The sequence below is a fragment of the Amblyomma americanum genome, chromosome 9 (assembly GCF_052857255.1).
Source record: "Amblyomma americanum isolate KBUSLIRL-KWMA chromosome 9, ASM5285725v1, whole genome shotgun sequence".
NCBI lineage: Eukaryota > Metazoa > Arthropoda > Arachnida > Ixodida > Ixodidae > Amblyomma > Amblyomma americanum.
Genome location: NC_135505.1, coordinates 114,515,629 through 114,537,644, shown reverse-complemented (window position 1 = coordinate 114,537,644; position 22,016 = coordinate 114,515,629). Strand labels below are relative to the sequence as shown.

The 22,016-nt window shown below is 47.6% G+C and overlaps 1 protein-coding gene across 1 annotated transcript; it reads right to left on the bottom strand.

Annotated features, from left to right (window-relative positions):
- Positions 1-352: 352 nt before the first annotated feature.
- LOC144104146 (uncharacterized) lies at positions 353-21,368 on the bottom strand. Its single transcript, XM_077636983.1, has 8 exons — positions 21,188-21,368; positions 14,697-14,969; positions 12,111-12,282; positions 9,713-9,925; positions 7,417-7,739; positions 5,014-5,223; positions 2,019-2,208; positions 353-1,358 (listed from the first exon to the last, which is right to left on the bottom strand). The coding sequence occupies exons 1-8, from the start codon at positions 21,243-21,245 to the stop codon at positions 1,136-1,138; spliced, it is 1,662 nt and encodes a 553-aa protein (XP_077493109.1). The 5' UTR covers positions 21,246-21,368; the 3' UTR covers positions 353-1,135.
- Between the last annotated feature and the right edge of the window lie 648 nt (positions 21,369-22,016).

Here is a 22,016-nt window from a genome sequence, read left to right as displayed (position 1 = left end):
TAGCTGTTGCGTGCAGGCCGCAGTTGTTTCCCAAGTTTTCCCTCCCTCTTTTCGTATATATATATATATATATATATATATATATATATATATATATATATATATATATATATATATATATATATATATATAGTGTTGCTCTGCAATAAAAGAACAATTTGAAGTCAGCGCTCTGTCGTCTTATATTTATCAGTCCATGTCTTAAGGGTGCGCTGTTTTTCTTTTAAATCCAAACATAAAGAAAACGGCAAAGGGGGGGGGGGGGGGGTGGAACAGTGACATCGTCCCTACCTTGATATTTTCTCAATTGATCCACCAGCGGCTCAGACTTCCCGTCGTAGTTATCCACACATTGAACGTGTACATTTTATTCAGGAATGTCAGCTTATGTATTCCGACAGCATGCAATAACAATGACTGTGCGCACCTGGCAGCGTTTCAAGAAACAAAACTTCTTTTGTGTTTTTGGCTCCACTAGCCAAAAAAAAAGGTATGGCCCGCCAGCAGCAATAGCCTTCGAAAATAACCACGATTATCAGCACTAAACACAGTACTTCTTTTCGTAGTGTGCATTATGCATTGAACTTAGGCTTGAATAATTGCCGCCGATGAGTCGTTCATACTGCCACAGCAGCTTCTTCTACTTGAATGCTTCTGCTTCAGCCGAAGCCGTTAAAAAGTATGTCATTTTATTACAGAGAGCGTAAGCATGTAAGTCCTACACAAGTCGGACACGCAGATCATTTCTGTTTGGCGCCACACTGCGAGTGTAAACAATACAGGGGTGCTTCCCAGTGAAGCCACTATGCCTCCAAAGCACTTTTCGCCATTTATTTAGGATTAATCATACCCAAGGCTTCAGACAGTAAGAAAAAACTAGACAAAGATATCACAAGTGAAGTATGGGCTGAAACCCGTACGAGCGAAGAGAGACGTGTACACTTCGTTTTTTTTTCGTGCATACATATGAATGACAACAAACTGCCACATTAATGCAGTCTTCCCCGTTGTGTGCATGTGTCGCAAGTACCAGTATTTCTGGTGAGCTAACTAATTGTAGCCTGCGTAATGGAGAAACATTCTTAACTCAAGCAGCTCACGGTGCGTAATGGCCGTAGTGAAGTACAAATACTGGTTAGGCGATGTTTAAGTATGCTGTTAACGCTGCCAGAAAAAGGCTGGGTGGTGGGGCCAGCGTGAACGGTACGCCGTAGCTGAATGTTGAGAAGCACGTGTCCTTCGCCAGTCGGCTCTGGGCCACGATCTCTATGATGGCCGACACGGTCCCGCCGATGGTCACCAGCGCCCCCACGGCAACGGTGACTGCCAGGGCGATCTTCATATTCCTGTTAATCGTCCTGCAGAACGAAAATAATATGTAGAAGATTATAAAGAAGACGTGTGAAGATTCTAGTTTAGAGAAATTACCCCATCCTTTCGAATTTTTCTGCTTTTGTGTTAAGGAAACATCATGATCTATTGATAGTCGACGTGAAATCAAGGAGGGGGAGTGGGCATGGGCAGACCATTACCTGCGTAAATCAAACGACAGTGATCACTGGGGACAAAGGGGCGGGGGGGGGGGGGGGGGGGACCGCGAGAACATAAAACCAGCGGGTGGCGTTAAATGGTCAGATGGTCATGTGCAAACTTGTACTACTACGACTACTGTTTGTACTGGTACTTACAACTGGACGTGATATGTCGTGTGTTATTAATTCTATTTCATAGTTTAAAACTACATAACTCATCAATTTATTGATGTTCTACAACCTTCGTGTACTAAAGGTATTTCAGGCAAATTTCAAAGACGCCGGACGCTGGTGAGATGCGTGGGTTTGGCGCACGCGCATACGTTACCTACATTCTGACAGCGTACGCATAATTAAAAGCGACTATTAGCACAATGGCCAGCCAACTAGCCAAGGCCTCAGCACTATGCCGAACGCTTAAAGTCCTCTTCTAGCCTGTTCCAATGAATAGAGGAAGAGAAAGATTATGGGAGTGTGACACCGTACGTTTTGTGATCCGCCGGAGATTCCTGGCAAAGCTTGTAGTAGAAGATTGGCGGCAGCACAAACAGCACTGGACACAGGATCAGCGAACCGACAAGTGCCATCAGGGGACCCAAGTAGGGGACGGCCAGGGCCAGCAGCGCCGCCAATAGTGATAGCGGAGTGTTGATCTTGACGCGACTCCAAGCCACACCTGCGAAAGTATGCGGGTGGGCCATGATGACTGCGTACACTTGAGACACAATGATGACAATGCAACCACAGAGGCGGAACGCTCTGTCATCCTCATCATCATCATCCCAACAATGTCCACTGGAAACAAATCCCTTTCCCATATCCCTCTTATTAATCTTCTATAGTGCCAGCTGCGGACACCCTAATCCCGCAGGTTTTATAATCTCATCCGCCCACATGATTTTCTGAAAGCCACTGAGTTCTGTTCCCGGACCCACAAAGACCTCTGTCTCTTAATGTTAAACCTGCATTTTCCTATTCATTGCTCGCTGCACTGTTCTTTTCTTGACCTGATAGTAAGTGGCGAACGCACTCCACCCTTTTCTTATAGTCCCAGCTGCTTCCTGTCCTGGTCCGGATCTGCGGTCCCTACCTGGCATGCCAAAAGAACTAACTGATCTACAGAATAGAAAAGTTGACACTCGAGCAGTGGAAGGAGACCTGACCAGCTCGGAACTCGAAAGCCAGCAACGGTTGGTGAGTACAGGCCACTGCTGAAGGCCGAGTCCAATGGGGTCCTATAATGAGGGACTCCGCGCCACAATAGTTCATCCTCAGTATAAGTTTTCATCATTCTCGGCTAAATGTCCTAAATAAATGTATTCATTTACCTCTTGTTATGATTCACCGCTCATTGTAGGCTGTTGTGATCTCACCAGACAGGTGTATAGTGGTTCGGCTTCTTTCATTTAAGCCTACAGCTCTGCTTCGCTTGTTGAGGTCCTCACTCATGCCATGCCCTTCAGGTCCTGAGTTGCTTAGCAGGGCAATGTCACCAACAAATAGGAAATTACTGCGCTATTCTTCATTTACTTTTATCCGCATCTTTTCCCCATTCCAATTATTTGAATACCTCCTGTAAACATGCTAGGAATAATAGTATAGAAGCTGTGCCTAACTGTCCTACACCCTTCCTGACTGCCACTCGTCTACAATTGGACAACCCAAGAACTAAGCGACAAATGCCCCTTTAAGGAGCCCCTCTAACCGAAGACTTCGGCCAGGTGTCATGGCACCATCTACCGTCCCGCTCCTGACAAAGCGGCATCACAAGCGGTTGCAAAGTGCTAGACGATTTACCTTGAAGGCACTACAACAATGCGCTGATATCTCTCCATGCAGGGCCACCTAGATTTGTATTTGCTGCTTCGTTCTTGAGTTGTAGCTGCCTGGGTCACCTCCCAGGGGGAGTATCTCATGTTATGGAGGTACGTTTCCGAACTTCTGAGGTTTTTGTAGCGATAGCTACATTACGCTAGCATTTCGAGCCTTCAGCGTGGCACACGTTGAGCTGCGTTGCCAACCCTGAGCTCCGTGGCGGTGCCGTGGCTGATCACGTGGCACGGAGCAGCTGCCAGCGGCGTGGCTCGCCGACGTAACCGAGTGGTAGGGAGTGAAGAGGGGCGGGAGAGTGAATACAGATGTAGCTATCGCGTCACTCCAGGTTTAACCAGAGCTAAACCACAGCCATTTTTAAAGCGAAAGCTTTACTGGCCACGAACTTGCGATTTCGCCGTGGCGTTGCTCCGAGGAGGCACAGAGATAGACCTTGAGCCGTAGCCCAGCAACCGCCGCATCTGGGCGCTCGCCGCGCCATCTGGCATAACCTCACACCGCGCGGCTTGCCGCCGCCGCCGCCGTTTGGTATGACGTCACAACGCATTCCTCGTTACGCTCGCCTCCGCTCGCTCGCTCGCTTCGCCATCTGTGTCGCATGCCTGAGTCGGAGGATTGAAAATGAGAGCTCGCGGGCGCCGCAACCACAGTTGAGGCGGCAGTATGGACGGCGGCAAGTCTGCTAAGCAGAAGGAGGCCTGGAATCTACATCGGAACGAGGTGAAGAGGAAACGAATCGCCCAGGAAATAGAAGAACAGCGCGCCGAACGACTGGCTAAACGCCGTGACTATGCAGCCGCGAGACGGGCACGTTATGTGTCGTCTTTAATGCAACAACGGCTTAGCCAAGCTAAGCCGCTGCCAATTTTTTTCACCCGACAGCCAACTGGTCACAAAAAGGAAGTTTCCTCCTAACGCGAGCAGCAAAGAGGAAGCTTTAGAACGCACGTAGATCTGTATTTGAGATAATGAGGGTAAGAGAGGCGAAATAAATATCTCAAGGGGCGCTGCTTCACTCTGTGACTTTGTTACTCAGAGAAGGGATGAGGGAGCGATTGAAAAGAAAAGAGGGGGGGGGAGGGTGAAATGGGTACAGTGCCCAAGTCACCAAAGCCAGCTGGTCCCCCAGCTGGTCAGAGGGAAGCTGCCGTGATGGGCTGTAGATGGAGTTCGACCACATGACGTTGATATGATTTAGTTTCAGTAAATTACACTTCATTTCTAGGTTAAATAAATTTGATGCACTAAATAATGAAGATTTTAGGGTTGACGCCGTATATTCCACGCAGGAATGCAGAGCTGCTTTGTTAAACCAATGCTTTAAAAGGTAAATACGCAAGTACAGCCTTAATCAAAATATATACACCCACAAGAGTTTGCACCTGTGAGGTCTCGCGGCACTCGCGCGGTGCCAGGGGAAGTCCTACACATTGGGAGCAGAAAACAAAAAAACGAACGTTTCGATCTACTTGAAAGATATTTGGAACATTGGAGATGTAAGGGGAGCCACGCTGTGCCATGCACACTCAAACTGGATAAGCGGTGTATTTTTAGCGAATGCTTTATACAATGAATCGCAACCGTAGTTCAGGACGTCTTAGGCGCCATGAACGCACGCATTCGAAAAACAGCCCCACGTTCCACTCACGCTTCCCGTAGTCCTGGGCACGGTGGTGCTCGTCCTGTATCACATCGACGACGCTGAACAGCTGTCCAGAGCAGATGCCCACGAAGAATGCGGCGGCCAGGCGAATGCCATTGGCGGCCGTGGTCAGCGAGAGCACGACGTTTGCGTTGAGGAAGATGCCAAACTTGGAGTAGCCCACCGCCCCCACAACCAGGCAGCATAGCGCGTTTCCTATTAGTGGCAGAGAGAGTGCCTCAGTTAAACCACTGAAAGTGGCAAAACCCAGCGAGAGCAAACGTCCCAAGGAGCATCGGTAATCGGCCCAATATTGGAAGTATATTGGCCAAGGATGGTTCTACAAAGTACCAGTGCGAAACCATTCCTTACCAATATTGGACCAATTACCTGCTGCTTAGGGTAAACATACTGTTTTGTAGCGATAGCTACATTAGGGTAACATATCGAGCCTTCAGCGTGGCGGCGCGCCACCCTGTGGCTGCGCCGCCACGCTGTCACGTGGTTGGCCACGTGGTGCGGAGCAGCTCCGTCGCGGCGCCGTGGCTGATCACGTGGCTGGTCACGTGGCCAAGTTCCACTCACCCAGCTGTAGCTATCGCGTCATTCCGGGTTTAAGCATAGCTAAACCACCGCCGATTTTTTTTTCCTTTAGCGCCTGCCTTTCTCGCCTCTTCCTTAATTCCTTCCTTCATGGTAGGGTACTTTATATGCTCACCGTACAATTGCCACCGAGCCTTTCCTTATGTCTACTTATAACCTCTATACAGACGCGTATAACCCTTGCAAAAATTTCTTTAGACCGTCTATAGAGTGTCCGTAGATTGCTGTCTATAAAGTTTACAGACTCTAAGGAGACAAACCCTAAAGAACAGTCTATAGGCAGTACTAATCCTACAGACAGTCAAAAACACAGTCTACTGATTTATGGCCATAAACATTTAGTAGACTTTTGTCTATAGATGTTCTACAGAAAAAGGAAGGCAGTAGAGTCTATGAGAAATTATTGACTGTATATAGTCCATTTTTGTGAGGGAAAGCAACCGAGAAGTATCTCGAACCATTTCGAGACGTTTACTGCCTCATGTAAACTTGGCACCAGCGAATAGGTAGAAGAGAAAGAACACACGACAACCGCTGGATGATCACCAACTCGCCCAACTGACCGCATTACTAGTCTTACCCAGTGACAACGAAGCTTGAACAATTGCGTAAGGCATGAGCTGCATGCTACAGGTGGTCACAAGTCCTCGGAGAAGAGACTACCTGGGTAAGCATACGGCATGTTCTAACACTACAAACTTAGCACGAGACACCTGCGAGGAGGAGGTCACGTGGTCTCGTCGCTTTTTCAGGGACATCGAATATACAGCTCTCGCTGTGAAAGCGTCGCCGAATGCCTTTCTTGCTTGCTATTAAATATGCATGGGCACATTTTCCATGCAGTATTTTTAGAATCATACCAATAACCATTCACTTTATTACGCAAGGACCAAAATACATTTCTAGGTCTCCTAAAGCCACATCACAGCTTCTGAGACGGCGTCAGATGAGTGGAAGCGGTAACATACATGAGTACCATTTATGAAATTTTAAGATTACGTCCACGAAATCAGGAAAGACTATTTATAGTTCGTATGGAATTCTAAATGCTGTATATATACTTTACTTAGACTGTGAAGTGTAAACGTTTCGTGATATTTTTTGGTTAGGGTTAGCAGAGCGTAGAATGAGCGAACTCGTTCACTTTATTTGTTGAGCGCCAAGGCGAATTAAGTCAAACGCGCAGATGAAGCTTTTGAAAGTAAATCGGGAGCAAACTTTTAAGGAATGCCCGGAAGCGTCCCTGAGCTTAATTTAGTCAAACTCTTCGCCCCATAGAGGCAAACGTTGTCTTCATAGTCGGGAAATACAGATATGATCAGCTCAGTGCTCATACTTCATTTCATGTGTGCCTTCGCACCTAGTCGATTGGAGTGCATTGTTTATGGCGCCTTGTTTATGCTTTGTTCTTTTACCTGACTAAAATTTTTGCCTAACCTTTCTTGCTGCTTTTACAAACCACTAATATTAATCGACAAATTTATCAGATATTTAGTTAAATTATTGTCCAATATTTATCCAGTTCACTGCTTTCGCGGTCACGTATTGGTGTAGCTGATTATTTACATATAGCAATGGTATAATTAATCCGTGACAAATTGTTGTCCTGATTATTCAAAGCACACAAATTGCCCTTTTGTCGATTCTTTTCGTCATTAAAACTATAATAATCAAAATAAACATTGATTACCTAATGCCTTTTCGGGTTGAGTTATTTGTTACTTAAGTGCAGCATTTCCGTTCTTGGCTACTTTATTCATTGAGTGTCCAACTGGAATGGGAACGCTTGTGCCTCCCCCTACTCACCTGCTATACCGCAAGCTGCCGCTTTGGTGAAATCCGCAGGCGTCATCATGTCGCGACGTATGTTCGTGAAGCCGTACACGCCCCCGTGTATGAATGCCAGGACTCCCAGGGCAACAAAAAACGAAGTTCCTCCTGTCTGGCCACTTGCAGCGCGAGTCAAGTCCCCGATGTCCGAACGGGATGGGATTTGTCTAATCAAGCTGCCCAAATCAATAACCGAAGAGGTCCCTAGGCTTTGCATGGGATTCAGACTGCTTGCCGCAATGCCCGCCAGCAGAAGACACAGCAACGCCAGTCCGAACGGCAGATAGCCGATGTTTCCCCTGTCGGAAAAACAGTCAGACATAAATGAGCAGTCCTTTTCTTTGCTTTTTTTTAAGGCAATTGATGTTTCTTCATGCGCATGCACAGTTTCTGTTTGTACATTGTACTTTTTAGGCGCCAAAACCACACACACACAAGAGAAGGAAACCCTTCTCGTGTGTGTGTGTGGTTTTGGCGCCTAAAAAGTACAATGTTCAAGTACCAACTTGCCCAACAAGAAGTCCTCTTTTGCTGTTTGTAGCATGCCGAAGGTGACAGGGTGGCGAAAACTGCCATATGACATATGAATTTCATGCGAAGGGAGATAAAAAGGAACCGAGAAAGGAGGACCGGGGAGTTCTGTGTATCAGACGTGAGCATTGCCATTGGTGGGCGGCGGCTATGTGAAAGGTAGAAGGGGTGTTCACGAGAAGTAACAACACATTGTTGCGTTGTTAGGTCGTGCGTAAGCGTTGTGTAACAGGTCTCATGACACGTCGAAATGTCGCTTTTGACCTTGAGACTCCCCTCCTGCCTCTTGTCTATTTTGTTCGGGGCTGTCAAGAATTCCTCTCGTCCAGCTTTCTCTCTACATTGCGATATGACGTAGCGGCCCCTCAAAAATATACAGTCCAAGGGGTACGCTTCCAGGCTGTTTACCAGGGTTCTCTAGCAAATCTAGCAGTCCAACGCTTGGGAGGATTTAGAACGCGAAGCCATTTGTTTTTAGATAGACTACGGTCGCTGAGGATGCATAACGTACAGGGTGGCGGGGTGGCGAAAACCGCCATATGACATATGAATTTGACCCACCGCGGTGGCTCAGTGGTTAGGGTGCTCGGATACTGAGCCGGGGTTCGATCCCGACCGCGGCGGCCGCGTATCGATGGAAGCGAAACGCGAAGGCGCCCGTGTACGGTCCGATCGCAGTGCACGTTAAAGATCCCCAGGTGGTCGAAATCATTCCGGAGCCCTCCACTACGGCACCTATTTCTCTCTCTTTTTTTCTTTCGCTCCCACCTTCCTCCATTCCATTACGACGCGGTTCGGGTGCCCACCGTGGTAAGTGAGACAATTACTGCGCCATTTCCTTTCCTCAAAAATCAATTTTCAATTTTCTACATATAAATTTCCTTCATTTCGATGCGCTCTCTCTCCCTTAGAGCGAAGTTGTATACCACTACGGTCCAAGGAAATTTTCGTGTCGTCGTCGTCAGCAAAAAACGCCGGGCACCCAACAGCATAGAAACCGTATATTATACTGATCATAAAGCACTCATACCATTTAAAATTATAAACTAAACGAAAAAAAATAAAATTAAAATTTAATAACGGCAAAAAATTTTAAAATCAATAAAATTATGAAATAAAAATCAGAGAAAATAAAGCATAAAAAGTACATACCGGGCAAGCCTTTTTTCAAATCAGCATACAGCATCTTGTTTTCATTAGGAAAAAACACAAAAAAGCATCAAAATCACTTGATGGATAATAAGGCGCGTGTCAGCAATGTGAAATCATCCGACGCGTTCTGAAAAAAAAAAACATGTTTGCAGCTGCTTCGAAGGGGGTTGACGTCATCTGAAGCTCTCGCGTGATGTGCAGACCGCGTAATGGGTGTTAACGGCGCCTGCAAACAATGCGAAGCAAGTATCTTCTCCTCACGTGCGTTTCCCGGTAAAGATTACGGTTTGCGTTTTCGTGTCGTTGTCGTAAGCAAAAAAACGGCAGGCTAGAAATTGAATTCAAACAACAGAGCATGCTATTTGAAACAAGCTATAGAGCAAACAGCTGAAGTACATTTCGCTTGTCTCTGGTTTTACTCTTTGTAGAGCCACGTTTGTGACTGTTCAAGTGACGTCGCAATGGGTAATTGGGGGTCGTTTTAGAGTCTCGCGGTCCTACCACCTTCACGGCGTGGATTGGAGCCACAATTTTTTTCTTTATCTCAAGAGTACATGGTCAAGAGACACGGGGATATTCTTATACTCACCAGTATCTGATCTGTTGGCCGATCGGACCATTGAATATTGCCATCAGTAATCCAAAAGCGGTGATGTAGCCGCAGAATATCGTGCCCTGTGTGTCGGGGAGCCAGTACCGCACGGCGCCGTAGAACCAGTCGGTAAACCAATGGGCCGTAACGACTGTGACCACAGCCTGGATCCCCACAGCGTACAGGCACCGCAGGATGGCCACGGCTTTCCTGCAGATAGTGCCAAAAGCAGGTACGCCTCACAAAAATTTCTTTAGACAGTCCATAGACTGTCCATAGAGTTGTGTCTATAAAGTCTATAGACACTCTAAAGACAAAGCCTAGACAGCTTTCTATAGGCGATACAAATCCAATAGAAAGTCTATAGATAATCTATAGATGTATGGCTATACACATTAAGTAGACTTTCGTCTACGGTCTATAGGCTGTGAATAGACAAAAGAAATATGTATAGGAAGGCAATAGAGTCTATAGAAATCTATAGACCATTTTTATAAGGGATGAGCGTAGCGGCTGTATGGCGTAGTTCAGATCTATACAAGCCCTGCCCACGTATAAAAAACTGACAGTCGGTTACAATACGGGTGTAACGCGAGATGCGACGAGAGTTGTTTGTGGTGGCAAATATTTCACTCGAACCGCACCCCACGGCTACACCCGCCGAGTCGGTCAAAAACTAGTACATGCCGCTGAGCACAGAGGGCGCCACTGTCTTTATCCTCTCGTTCGGACGTCGTGTTACGCCGATAACAATGCAATAGCACTGGGAAACGTGCCATTAACAGCTCTAGCTGTAAAATACCCCAGCCTTTTCGCCGTCCAGCAAGGCGAAGAACCGACACCCACATCGGTGTTATCATTATGTGGACGCCCGCTTTCCAGTTAGATATCCTCTATAAAGTACCATTTGTCAAAGCTACTCCAGATTACACAAGATGTTCGTGAACCACCTCATCCTATGACACATTCAACTTGACCTTCATTTTATTTTCTGCTCCACGACACACAAGCTAAAAAACACTTTTTAGAAAGAGCAGCCTCCCTGGTGGCGAAGTGGTTATGGCTTTCGGCTTCTGACCCGAAAGACGCGGGTTCGATCCCGGTCGCGGCGGTCGAATGTCGATGCAGGCGAAATTCTAGAGGCCCGTGTACTGTGCGATGTCAGCGCACGTTAAAGAACACCAGGTGGTCGAAACTTCCGGAGCTCCTCACGCTACGGCGTCCCTCATTGCCTGAGTCGCTTTGGGACCTTAAACTCCGATAAGCCATAATCCAAACTTTTCAAAAAGAAACTCGCAGCTAAGCTAGATGACGAATTTTTAATACACAGAGAAGCAAAAAGACGAATGCAGGAAAGAAGCAAAGGAGAAGAAATTCGTGGTTCAGTAGCCGGAGGCTAGTGTGCAGTCCAAAAACGAGGTAAATCAGGCAATGACAACATACTTATTGCACAATGAATAAAATATAAAATAATACAGGCCCATAATGTCAAACACTGGCAATTCAGCACTGGCAAAAGACCACATCCAAACGTCAGCATAACATATGAGTACGCATGTCATGGTGAAGAAAAGTCCACAAGTCCGCTAATCCTCGCAGAAGAGATAGAAAAAAAAATTGGCTGTGGTTTAGCTTTGGTTAAACCTGGAGTGACGCAATAGCTACAGCCGGCCGAGTGAAACTTGGCCACGTGACCAACCAAGTGACGTGCCACGTGATTAGCTACGGCGCCGCGCCGCCGGCAGCTGCTCCGCACCACGTGACAGCGTGGCGGCGGAACCACAGGGTGGCGCGCAGCCACAGGGTGGTGCCGCAGCCACGCTGAAGGCTCGAAATGCTACCGTAATGTAGCTATCGCTACAAAATGCGAAGGCTTTACACTAGTATAATTATCTCTTAGCACTAAACTTTCAAACTTTATGTGATTTTATGTTTCAAGCAGACTTAGCCGACACTATTTTGTGCGGTATGGGAAAGCGGGGTTTTCGGCAACTCAAGCCCGGCTTTCCACGATAATAGGGACTAGCGCCATCTCTCGGCGACCACTGGCAAACAGCAAGTAACTTTTTGGATAAATCCCTCTAAATTGCGAAAAAACTAGTGCTGAGAGATGCTACGTGAACATGCTGGTATTGATGGCCTGTACTTTCTACACCCAACGGAATTTCACTTGTAATATGTTTTCTGCGCTGAGAGGAGTCAGGGCGCAGAGAAAGCCGGCACTTCATCACTGGAAAACTCAACTCAGCTTATCCAACATTTTTCGAACCCGAGAAGAGGGTGGCAAGCGGTCGGCGCTGCACTATTCCATCGTGCTCACTTAAAGTAGGCTACGTAATTTATTTACGCATTCTTACGCAGATCAAAATACCCGTGAAAAATAATACTTTCCTACCCGCAGGCTGGTCCCAGAGCTCTGAACGCAATGTCCGGATACTGCGTGAACCAGTGGAACCGGCGGTACTCTTCGAAGCGGCTTTCCAGAATTTCGCAGCAAGACTTTAGCAAAATGGCGCTGAATGTTGCCAGCGCTGCGAATATCGCGAGCAGTAGGATGGCACTCCAACCTGGGAAGCAAAGGTAAAGAGAGAGAGAGAGAGAGAGAGAGAGAGAGAAACGTTGAATGCATAGAATGGTTGGGTGGGCCAGCATTCGACGAGCCCATTGGCTTTTGCCGCCGCTATTTCTCAGTTACCAGTAAAATCTCGTCTTTCGAATGTGAGCTGGACAGCGCCGCCTCCCAGTTCTCAGTTGTTGAATTATCGGTCCTTGGCTTAGCCATGGGTTCTTCTGGCATGCTCATACCATATCGTACTAGTCAGCCACTTCAGCCCAGAAGGCGCAATGCGGACCATACGAATTGGGAAACATACGGCTGAATTTGATGAAATCGAAAAGTAGGTTTAACAAGCAAATGCCGAGTGAGGCGACGCGTTCATTTTTAATGCATTAGAGATCACCAAGAGGGCATTAGAGAGGGAGGCATAACCTGCGCACCGTGTTGTGGGCAACGTGCCCGTCCACCATAACAGACGGCGATAAAACTCATTGCAGTTTCCACCTACGCACAGTGGCACTGCCCATCAGCTTATTGGTCGAGAGACAGACAGCCTTCCGGGATCACGGGGCTGTGGCGCATTGCTTAATCGCTGGACGTACAACCACTCCGCCAATACTGCTATTAGGACTATTCGCGATATATGAATCTACGAAAGACAAAGAGCACTTGCGAGGGAGGGATCTCTAACGTTTTGGCATTGTGCTCTTACAGAGGCTATCTTACAGCGTGCGGTACGCCTGGGAGGTTAAATAACACCGCTTCACGAAAAACCTCCAGGAAGAACTTTTCAAGTCGTTTGTAGAAGCTCAGAGTTACTTGTAGCCAAAATTTAGATTTCAGTGTTTTCCGGCTCTTTCTCTGTCCTATGCTTCTGGTCGCTTTTTTGCTCGCTCAAAAGCCAACGGACCTCCGCCGATCCCAGCATTCGGTCCCACAGCAGGCTGCGGTCTCCTTGGGAAGGGCGGTGGGGTGGGGGGGGGGGGGGGGGAGGGGGGGAGGAGCTTCCTGACCCGCCGGAGGAGCGACGCGGCTGACTGGCCGCGGCCACGGCGGCCGTGTGACGTCTCAAAGAATCTAACCAGTAGCCATCTCTTAATAGAGATGACGCAGGAGTGTCAGACGGCGGAGAGCGCGAGCATGAACAAGTAGCCGAAAAGGCCTCGCCAGCTTTCGCGCGCGATAGCGGGTTCTCTGCTGCATGAAGAAATGCATTATTTGGCTCAGGCGTTCATGACGAGATGGTGTAGGGATTTAGCAAGTTTAGGTGCTCTCCTCAGAAGGTGTGTTAGAACTCTTATCAGGGTGGCTTAAGTGTCGTGCAAGTTTTTTGATGAGGAGCTCTTACCGGCTTGCGTTTAGTTAAAATAAAAACAATTGAATTGAAAAAACTCCGCGCAGTTTCGTTAGAGGAAGAAAGTCGAAGAGCACAAGCTCATAACTTCATGCATATATTTCAAAAACGCATCAGGATGGGTTCGGAACGAAATCATACCCAAAGAAGTAACTTCGCAGACGAAGGCTGCGTGCACAATTTTTTTTCTCGTTACCAGACCGGCGCGTTTGTCAATAGAACGCTCGAAGGTACCAGCACAAAAGAAAGGATGTTAGCAGAATATATGGGTTGACTTCCGGCTTAATCTATCCTCAAAATAAGTTGGGAAAGAAAGAGAGCCAAAATCAGATGTTGTTATCTAGTCATACAAAACTACGACAATCCGCCTCCTCTCCTGTTATTATTTTCTTCATCGGAGAAGAACCATGGATGAGGAAAGTACAAAAGTTTGTTCCACTAAAAATTGAGTTAAGGAAATTGCGTTAATATCAATAAAGCCTTCCTGCACACCGAGTGTACTAGTAAAGACACCAAACTTTAGCGAGTTTCTTTATATGAAATGAAGCGTCAGACAATATTATATATGGACCACCTCGTGAAGTCTAATGCGGCGACTGAATAATTTAAATTCAATTTCTTCTTGATGCTGTCTTGGTTTTAGTTTCATCAACCAAACGATGGCTGTGACTTTAAAGTTCACTGCCGGTCCTGTGAGGCTTGAAACAGACTGAAACATACCCGCTGATGCGTAGTTTAAACTCCCTACAGCACTTAAGCCAGCCTGCTTCAAAAACCGAAACGACAACAAACGCCGCATCAGCGGTTATACCACAATTTTTTTCATATATCTCGTCACCTAATGCCGCCATTGACGTCCCAGCTGTCGTTCAGTTGGTGAAACTAGAGCAGAATTGGATAAAATTTCGATTATAATTACTTATTGGTCGTAGGAAAAAATCTAGTGATGGTTTATGTCGTATGTAGTATGATGTCGTATGTCTCATTACAAAGAAATCATGCAAATAAAATTACTGTACTCGTTCAAGCAGAATCAGGGATTCCTCATGGACAGGTCCGGGGTACGTCACCTAATCTGCTGAAGACATATGGGGCGGACACCAAGCCGATGCCGATGAGACTGCCTGCCAGAGATGCCGCTGTCATGGGCAGTCCCAGCATCGCGGACTGCGCTGGGAACACAGGGTCCGTTTTCTTCCACTTCTGCGCGTAGATTCGCTTTGTTTTCTGCCACCAGGTGCCACCGCCATCGCCGTGAGCTGGCGCCGCAGTAGTAGCTGCAGCCACCACCTGGTGGCAGTCATAGTAGTCGACTGGCGGTTCGTAGGGTGTGCCTCCGGGCGCTGTTGTAATGAAAAAAAAAGGTAGCCAGAAAAGAAATGGTACATAGTGACAATGAGAGATAAAATGGAGAGGGGGGCGCATATTTCTCGAGAAGAGCAAAAGGAGCAGCTTTACAAATGATACAACTGAAAGAACTGCTGGCTATTTCCACACAATGGCAAAGACAAAGCTGTCATCACTTTCTGAAGAAGAGCCAACACCTGATGTTGACCTCCAGCCCTCCATCAAACTGTTTATCTACTGTATACTCACAGCTTATTTACCCGTATGTCCATTCGCTCATTCGCTTATCCTTTTCTATTCCTGCGTTTATAAGTTCAGTCTCTCCATCCATGCAACCACTGTCGATTCTTTCGTCGGTTGTGGCGACCGCAGCGGTGGTCTAGTCGTTTGAGCATCCGCTTCTTTGCGGGAGGTGAGGGGTTCGGTCCCCAGTGCCGCCGGGTACCCACCGGTGATACAGTGGGTATAAGCTTTCCCCTGCCTGGTGCTCAGCTTCTTTAAAGTTTAATGCTTGAAAATGGGTATTCGACCCAACCTTGAGTATAACATACAACATTGTACCATGGCGCTCCTTGGATACAGATGCCCTTGCGCCATAAAAAATCCTTAATCATTATCGCCGACTGCGGCAAATGTTTGGGCAAGTACTTTTGACTCAGCGGATGCATTAACAAAGAAAAAAATTCCTCAACGATTATGCTTCTCATTGGTATATTTGTCTAGCGCAGCTGTTGCCTGCGTTTGCGGTTTATGATTTTGCTGTTCATGATTTTTTATTCGCGATTGCGCTATTCGGGATTCTGCGATTTGCAATTTTACAACCGGGCTACACAAGAGCCTCGACATATACCGTCTCAAAAGTCAATATCCAACCACGACTTTCTCTACTCCACGTAGAATTCCACGCAGCTACGCAAGTCTCCTCCATACGATTAATAGCATTCGGTTGTGAAGAGAAAGCCATACGAGACAAAGTGCAAAGGTGGCACCAACTGGCCTGACATGCACGAACCATTCAACGCACGCCAGCATTTTAGAGTTTCATAGCTCTACTAGATGCAAAAGTCGGTCTCCTTGTCGGTGCGATCCTTTTCCTTGATTGGCCACCATGGTGGCATGTCTTTTGACGTTTACTTTTGACCTTCACCCTTCACGTATGACCATGAACCCTGACATTTTACTTCGATTGTATGCTTGGAGTCAGTGATGGCATCGCTGCTGTGACTACCATTTGGAAAAGCGTACAGTCTCTCACCGCTGGTCATAAAACTATCTTTGGACATGCCAACAAGTTCGAAACAGAACCGTAATCTTGTGGAATAAGGAGTTTAACTCTGAAAAACTGTATCTATCCAGGCCAGAGCTATCGCACGACCTTTGGGTCGTTCGTTATCGACAGACCGCCAACTGCCGCACTTATTGCGCGAAAAAAGCACTTTCGCGACATTCTTGAAGCAAGATATTCGTGATGCATGCGACCAGCCATTGGATTGTGGACGCAAGCCATCAACTGTCAACCCCTTTATCTTCTTATCACACTACGCCCTTCCCATGGGCTCTTGGATGTGAGTACAAAGACGTGTATATAGACATTGAGCCCTGGCATCTTATGTTGCGAACAAAGCTAGCTGTCTTTATCTTTTGATACCACAAAGCCAGGGTCGGTAAGAGACAAAACTCTAGCCGCTGAATAAAATGGGTCAAGTAGTTCGAGAGTCGGGCACTGGATTGTAATCGAGGATGGAGTTCTGCTGGCCTTTTTTTCATTTCGCCTCTATATAAGCGTTCATGTACCCATTAGAGTCCTAGCTTTTGGAATAGGGCAGCGTATCTTCTACACACCCTTTGACTTATTATGACCTGTACAGAGCCGTCCTTCGAGGAACGCGGAGAGCGAGTTAATGGTGGCCTACATCGATTGATCACCGCGTTCCTGGGACAAAGAGGTCACGGTCACTGAAAAAAATACCTGGAAAAAAGTTAGGAGAGATTAAAAATTTGTGTCATCTTTGAGAGTAGATGTCAGCATGAAACGCGGCTGAATAAAGGCGTAGCTCTTTCTGGTACCACGCGCAGAGATGACGGTATCAGTAATCGGGTATCGGCCAGCTCTTTTGGTTGCAGCAAGCTGCCCTCTATCGCACTGCAATTTAAGGCAGGGTATGGTGCCCAAGTTATGGGCTTATATCGGTTACTTAATATATAAAACACTTAACTTTAGAAACTCAGGCTTATTCCCACCTGAAGTCATAGCAATTTTATTGAGTTAGCAAAGGAAAGAGTGTTTTAAAAGTGGCACTAGAGTTCTAGAAATTAGTAATCAGGGGCAATTGAAACGTTCCCTGAAACTGTGGTAACTGCAAGAACTTCCCTTGTCTTGAAGCGAGAATGTTTCCGTTGCCAACCGCATTCATTCTGTAATTTCAGAGGTCAAAACCTACTCCAAACCTTGCCCAACACACGCTACCGGCAACTAAAGAGCACGCTGGAGGTCCCATTGCCACCTTTCTACTTCATTATAGGGTAATTCATGTTTATAGTGTAGTATTGGAAACGATTTTTGATGGCTGCACTTATCCTTCTATACATTGCCCTTTACTTGCTTAGAAAAACTTCCCTTTCAGTTAAAACGTAGTTAGACCTCGTAGTTGGGCCTTGTAGTTAGGCCTCGTAGTCAGACCTCTTAATTAGACGTCGTAGTTAGACTTCGGTAATTATTAGATGTAGGCTAACTTCAGTTTGCCAGCAGTATTCCTTTAAAACGCTGTGAAGGCCGAAGAAGGACTACACTGACGAAGCAACCCGTGTAGATGTAAATTGAAAACACACAGTAAATGGGGTTAATAGTCTGTCTGGCACTAGACCCATGAATGCATGCTCTGTTTCTTTCCTTATCGGATCCGTTCGTAATCCTATCAACGCCGCCAAGTTGTGTTCAATCTCGGCACTACATCGTCCAGAGTAAAGAGTTAGCGGATGGAAGGACTGCCTGCCTGTTATTGCCGTTCCGATTACGTCACGATTTTTTTAGCCAATTAGGGAGGGCATAGCAAGACACGTGTACTGGCTATCAGCTCCTGCCTGACGTCACGGGCGAGACTTGAGAAATCATGAACAAGCTGGCTCGAAATGGCCGAACTAAAACGAAAATCTACCCGCTAGACAATGAGATGTAGCCCGGCAAAAACAAAAAGTGCTTTCAAGCTGAGCACACTGCTGACTGGGCGCGCTGTCTGGCGACGTGCTCCACATACTATCCCAGGTATCCGAAGCAAACAGCAGACGCCTTAGCGCATTGTCACGACACCCACAGCAGTCGTCCTGCAAGAATAGCTCGCCGAACACTTGGTGGTGTTTCAAGGACGGCGCGGAGCAATGGCACACTGCAAAGGCACTGCGGCGGCTGGCTGCCATCATGCCTGCACTGCAAAGTACACTCTAAACACAAATACACCCATATGGGAGTAAAAAAGGAGTAAACTGTCCTCTAGCGCACACCCTTTTATAAAAGGGTGTGCGCTAGAGGGCAGTTTTACTCCTTTTGTTTAGAGTGTAGCCAGTGCTGCCGCCTGTCGCACGCTGCCCGCCTCGTCAACCGTGCTGCCTAGCTCGTTGCCCTCAACTTATAGGACTCTTCTACTACTTGCTATGGGGCTTGTACCCCACAAGTGTGCATATCTCTATACTTTAGAACAGCGCTGAATGAAAGGGACGACGAACAGTGACACAAAGACGGGACGGGCGTTGTGTTCAAAGGAGCACAGTGTGTTCTTTCTTCGCCCTCCCGTCCTTCTAGCCACAGCCTTTATCCGCACCCGTGTAAAGGCCTCTCGAAGGCGGAGGAGCGGCTTCTGATCCGCCTTCATACTAATACTTTGCTGTGCCCGGCAGCTCAAACATTTTGACCCTTCTTTCTCGGGCAGTTGTCCGCACTGTGCGGAGAAGTCTTCGGACATCTACCACATGGTGTGGGCCGGTCCCTACAACCCTGCTATCCCCCCTCATCCCAACCCCACCCGGGAGGACTGGGAGGCGACCCTGATCGACTGATCTGACCTACAGGCTCAAAAGGTTTTGGTTAAGCGTGCCCGGGAAGCGGCTGACGCCACTGGGGTCACGTACTAGGGACCCCACCTAGTGTTTGTTAGGGCCGGCCCCTTAAGGGTCGGTCAAATCATACCTCCCTGTAAATACTCTTTTCTAGCCAATAAAAGTCTTTCACCACCACCACCACCGTCCTTCTAGCACTGTTCTAAGATCGAGTAGCGTGAATGAAGTCGCCCAAACCAAAATTTTTATTGAGCGCAATTCAGACAGGTTGATGCAGGGCTCTGCAGAAGGTTGAAGCGACCAGTCAGCTGTCTCTACAGAAAGGCTACAGCTATCTCGATCGCGGTGCATACTGGGATGGGGTGAGACAGCGGCGAAATGAAGCAACTGCAGAGATCGCGGGCATATCACACGAAATTGAACCAAGTGAGAGTGTTGTGCCTGCATACGCCCCCCCCCCCCCCCCCCCCTACGCGGCACACGATTCTTCGACAGTCAACCACGCTATATTGTAGCCCACTTGCTTGCGGGTTAAGCACGAGCGGATTTTCTGCGGCTCCGGGTGGACAGCGTGAGTACCGCAGCGCTCCACTTTATAGAAGCCCTTGCCACCAACAACACATGTCCAGACTGTGGTTAAAATGAGATCGTCAAACTCCGGAGTTCCCGGGTTCGAACCCGACCGCGGCGGCTGCGTTTTTATGGAGGAAAAACGCTAAGGCGCCCGTGTGCTGTGCGATGTCAGTGCACGTTAAAGATCCCCAGGTGGACGAAATTATTCCGGAGCCCTCCACTACGGCACCTCTCTCTTCCTTTCTTCTTTCACTCCCTCCCTTACCCTTCCCTTACGGCGCGGTTCAGGTGTCCAACGATATATGAGACAGATACTGCGCCATTTCCTTTCCCCAAAAACCAATAAAAAAAAAACTCCTACATCTGTAGCGTACGGTATACCGGAGCCACATCGCGCGCATTTGTTCCAGACGTTCGCGACTACTCGTGGCCCAGCTCATATCAGCGTTGCCATGCTATATATAACTGGAACGAAGCGCAGATTGGAACATGTGTACCACCCGCGTTTCAGCCGTTTTAACACCAGCGTTAGCACTCCGTTGTCGGAAAAAATTCTGTGGCGTTGGCAACCGTTTCGAGCCTCGCAGCTGGAGCGGCCAGCCGCATCAGCATCCTACGTGGGCCATCTAGGACACATGATTTCAGGAAACTGACCGGAGCGGATTGGAGCAAACTGACTACCGCGGCAGGTGGCAGTTAAAATAATGGGCTGTCTTGAGCGGCTGCTCGGTTAGAGCAACCTGGGTCGCACAAGCCTCCACCTGTGGCGGCACCTGCCATCGCAGGGCAGTAGGTGGCGTATCATTTAACCGCTGCACCACTGCGCCAGGAGTAGTGCGAGAACTCCCAGCGGCCTATGAATGCAAAGTCGAGAATGACCAATTCCACATATATGAGCAGTAAACCATTAACGCTATCGCGTGATACCCTCAAGGCGGTGCTTATGTGTCCCCTCCTGATTTTTTTCTGCAAGCGGTAGGCTTCGCCTAATGACTCGTTTTCTGACGCTAAAACCCTCAGCCTAACCTCGGCGGCTGCTCCGCCTAAAGATCACTGGCGTTAAAAAAACATTGCTGGTTGTCAACATCTGCGAGGACTTCTAATAAACCGAAGTTTCGTGGGAATTTTCGTGTTTTTATTATAACAATGTGAGTGACTCAAGACGCAACTGCAGCAGAGCAATTTTAGTCAAGCATAATATACAAGCATTAAACGAAGAATAAAACTGTACTACAAACAAAAAGTCATAAGGTCAGTCATAACATTTGTTCTGCAAAAAGTTTATTTTTCTTCGTACTAGCAAAGCAAACTGCCAGACAGCCATAAAAAATTCTGCCAGTTTCAGTGGTATTTGAAAGTGACTTCGGGCAACCCATTTTCTGTGGCACAATGTAAAGAGCCACTGTGTGAAGGCATGTGAACGGGTCTCCGTACGGTTGACTGACGAGCCACGATAGGACTTCGATAAGCTTTGCTCTGCACCCATCGTATGTAAAGATGGACCTGTGCTGGTGCTAAACGTAGGGACACCAACCAACGTCCTTTGCAAAGATATAGCGCTGTAAGCAGGTATCGAGGAGTCCATACTTACGTAGTGGCGCCCTCGTCCCCATGGAAATGCCGTTCTGTCCCTCCACACGGTAGGCCATTGTCACGGCTGTCTCATAAGGCGCAGCTTCGCTAGGACGACTGAGGCTGGAGCCAGTTCGTTTCACTCTGCTTCGAGCAGCCTTATCAGCAACGACTTTCCGACACGCGACAGAGTCGGAAAGGATGCTTCGTTTAAGCGTGCAGCGTTTATCTATCCATTTCAAGAATGAAAACGTAGATAAATGGGCAGCGAATCCGGAAATTAAACTTGCAACTCGATCCCCCCCCCCCCCCCCCCCGCACTCGCCACCCTTCCCGCCTTTGCTCTTTTTTTATCTATCGACGACGGGGGAAGATATCGAAGCCACTGCTGCGGGACAAAGCACGTCAAAAGTGGCAGAGCAAGTGGGGAAACGTATATGGTCGGAGTAGCCCTTACGTCTGCAGTTCGCAACCACTGGCAAAGTGAGAAGATTCTCGCGGCGAAAAAAGCCCTCACTTCGAAGCATCCACTTGCGACAAAACTTTCCACCACAAACTGTGGACATGCCCGGGAACTTCGCTGGCACGTGCGCGCTCGTATTCTTCAAGAGGTAGTCCTGCCTTCAGACCATGACTGAAATTGCCACTTGTGGCTAACGAAAAACATTTACGCCTGGAGATTATGTGACTTTTTATACATAACCGGAGTTCGTGCTTTTTTGTAACATTTGATAACGTTCGTTCCTGACATCACCTTTTATGCCATGCAGCACATTTAGCGTCACAAATAAATAAATAAAGTGGCGAAACTCTTAAGGCATTCCTTACTTGACCTCGTTGTTTCTGTT

Excerpts from the sequence above, each read along its gene's own strand:
- LOC144104146 (XM_077636983.1), bottom strand. The coding sequence starts at position 21,245 with ATGGCCTACCGTGTGGAGGGACAGAACGGCATTTCCATGGGGACGAGG. Across the intron at positions 12,283-14,696 it reads ATATGTCTTCAGCAGATTAG|GTTGGAGTGCCATCCTACTG; the intron begins GTGACGTACCCC and ends TTTGCTTCCCAG. Across the intron at positions 9,926-12,110 it reads GCTCTGGGACCAGCCTGCGG|GAAAGCCGTGGCCATCCTGC; the intron begins GTAGGAAAGTAT and ends CACTATCTGCAG.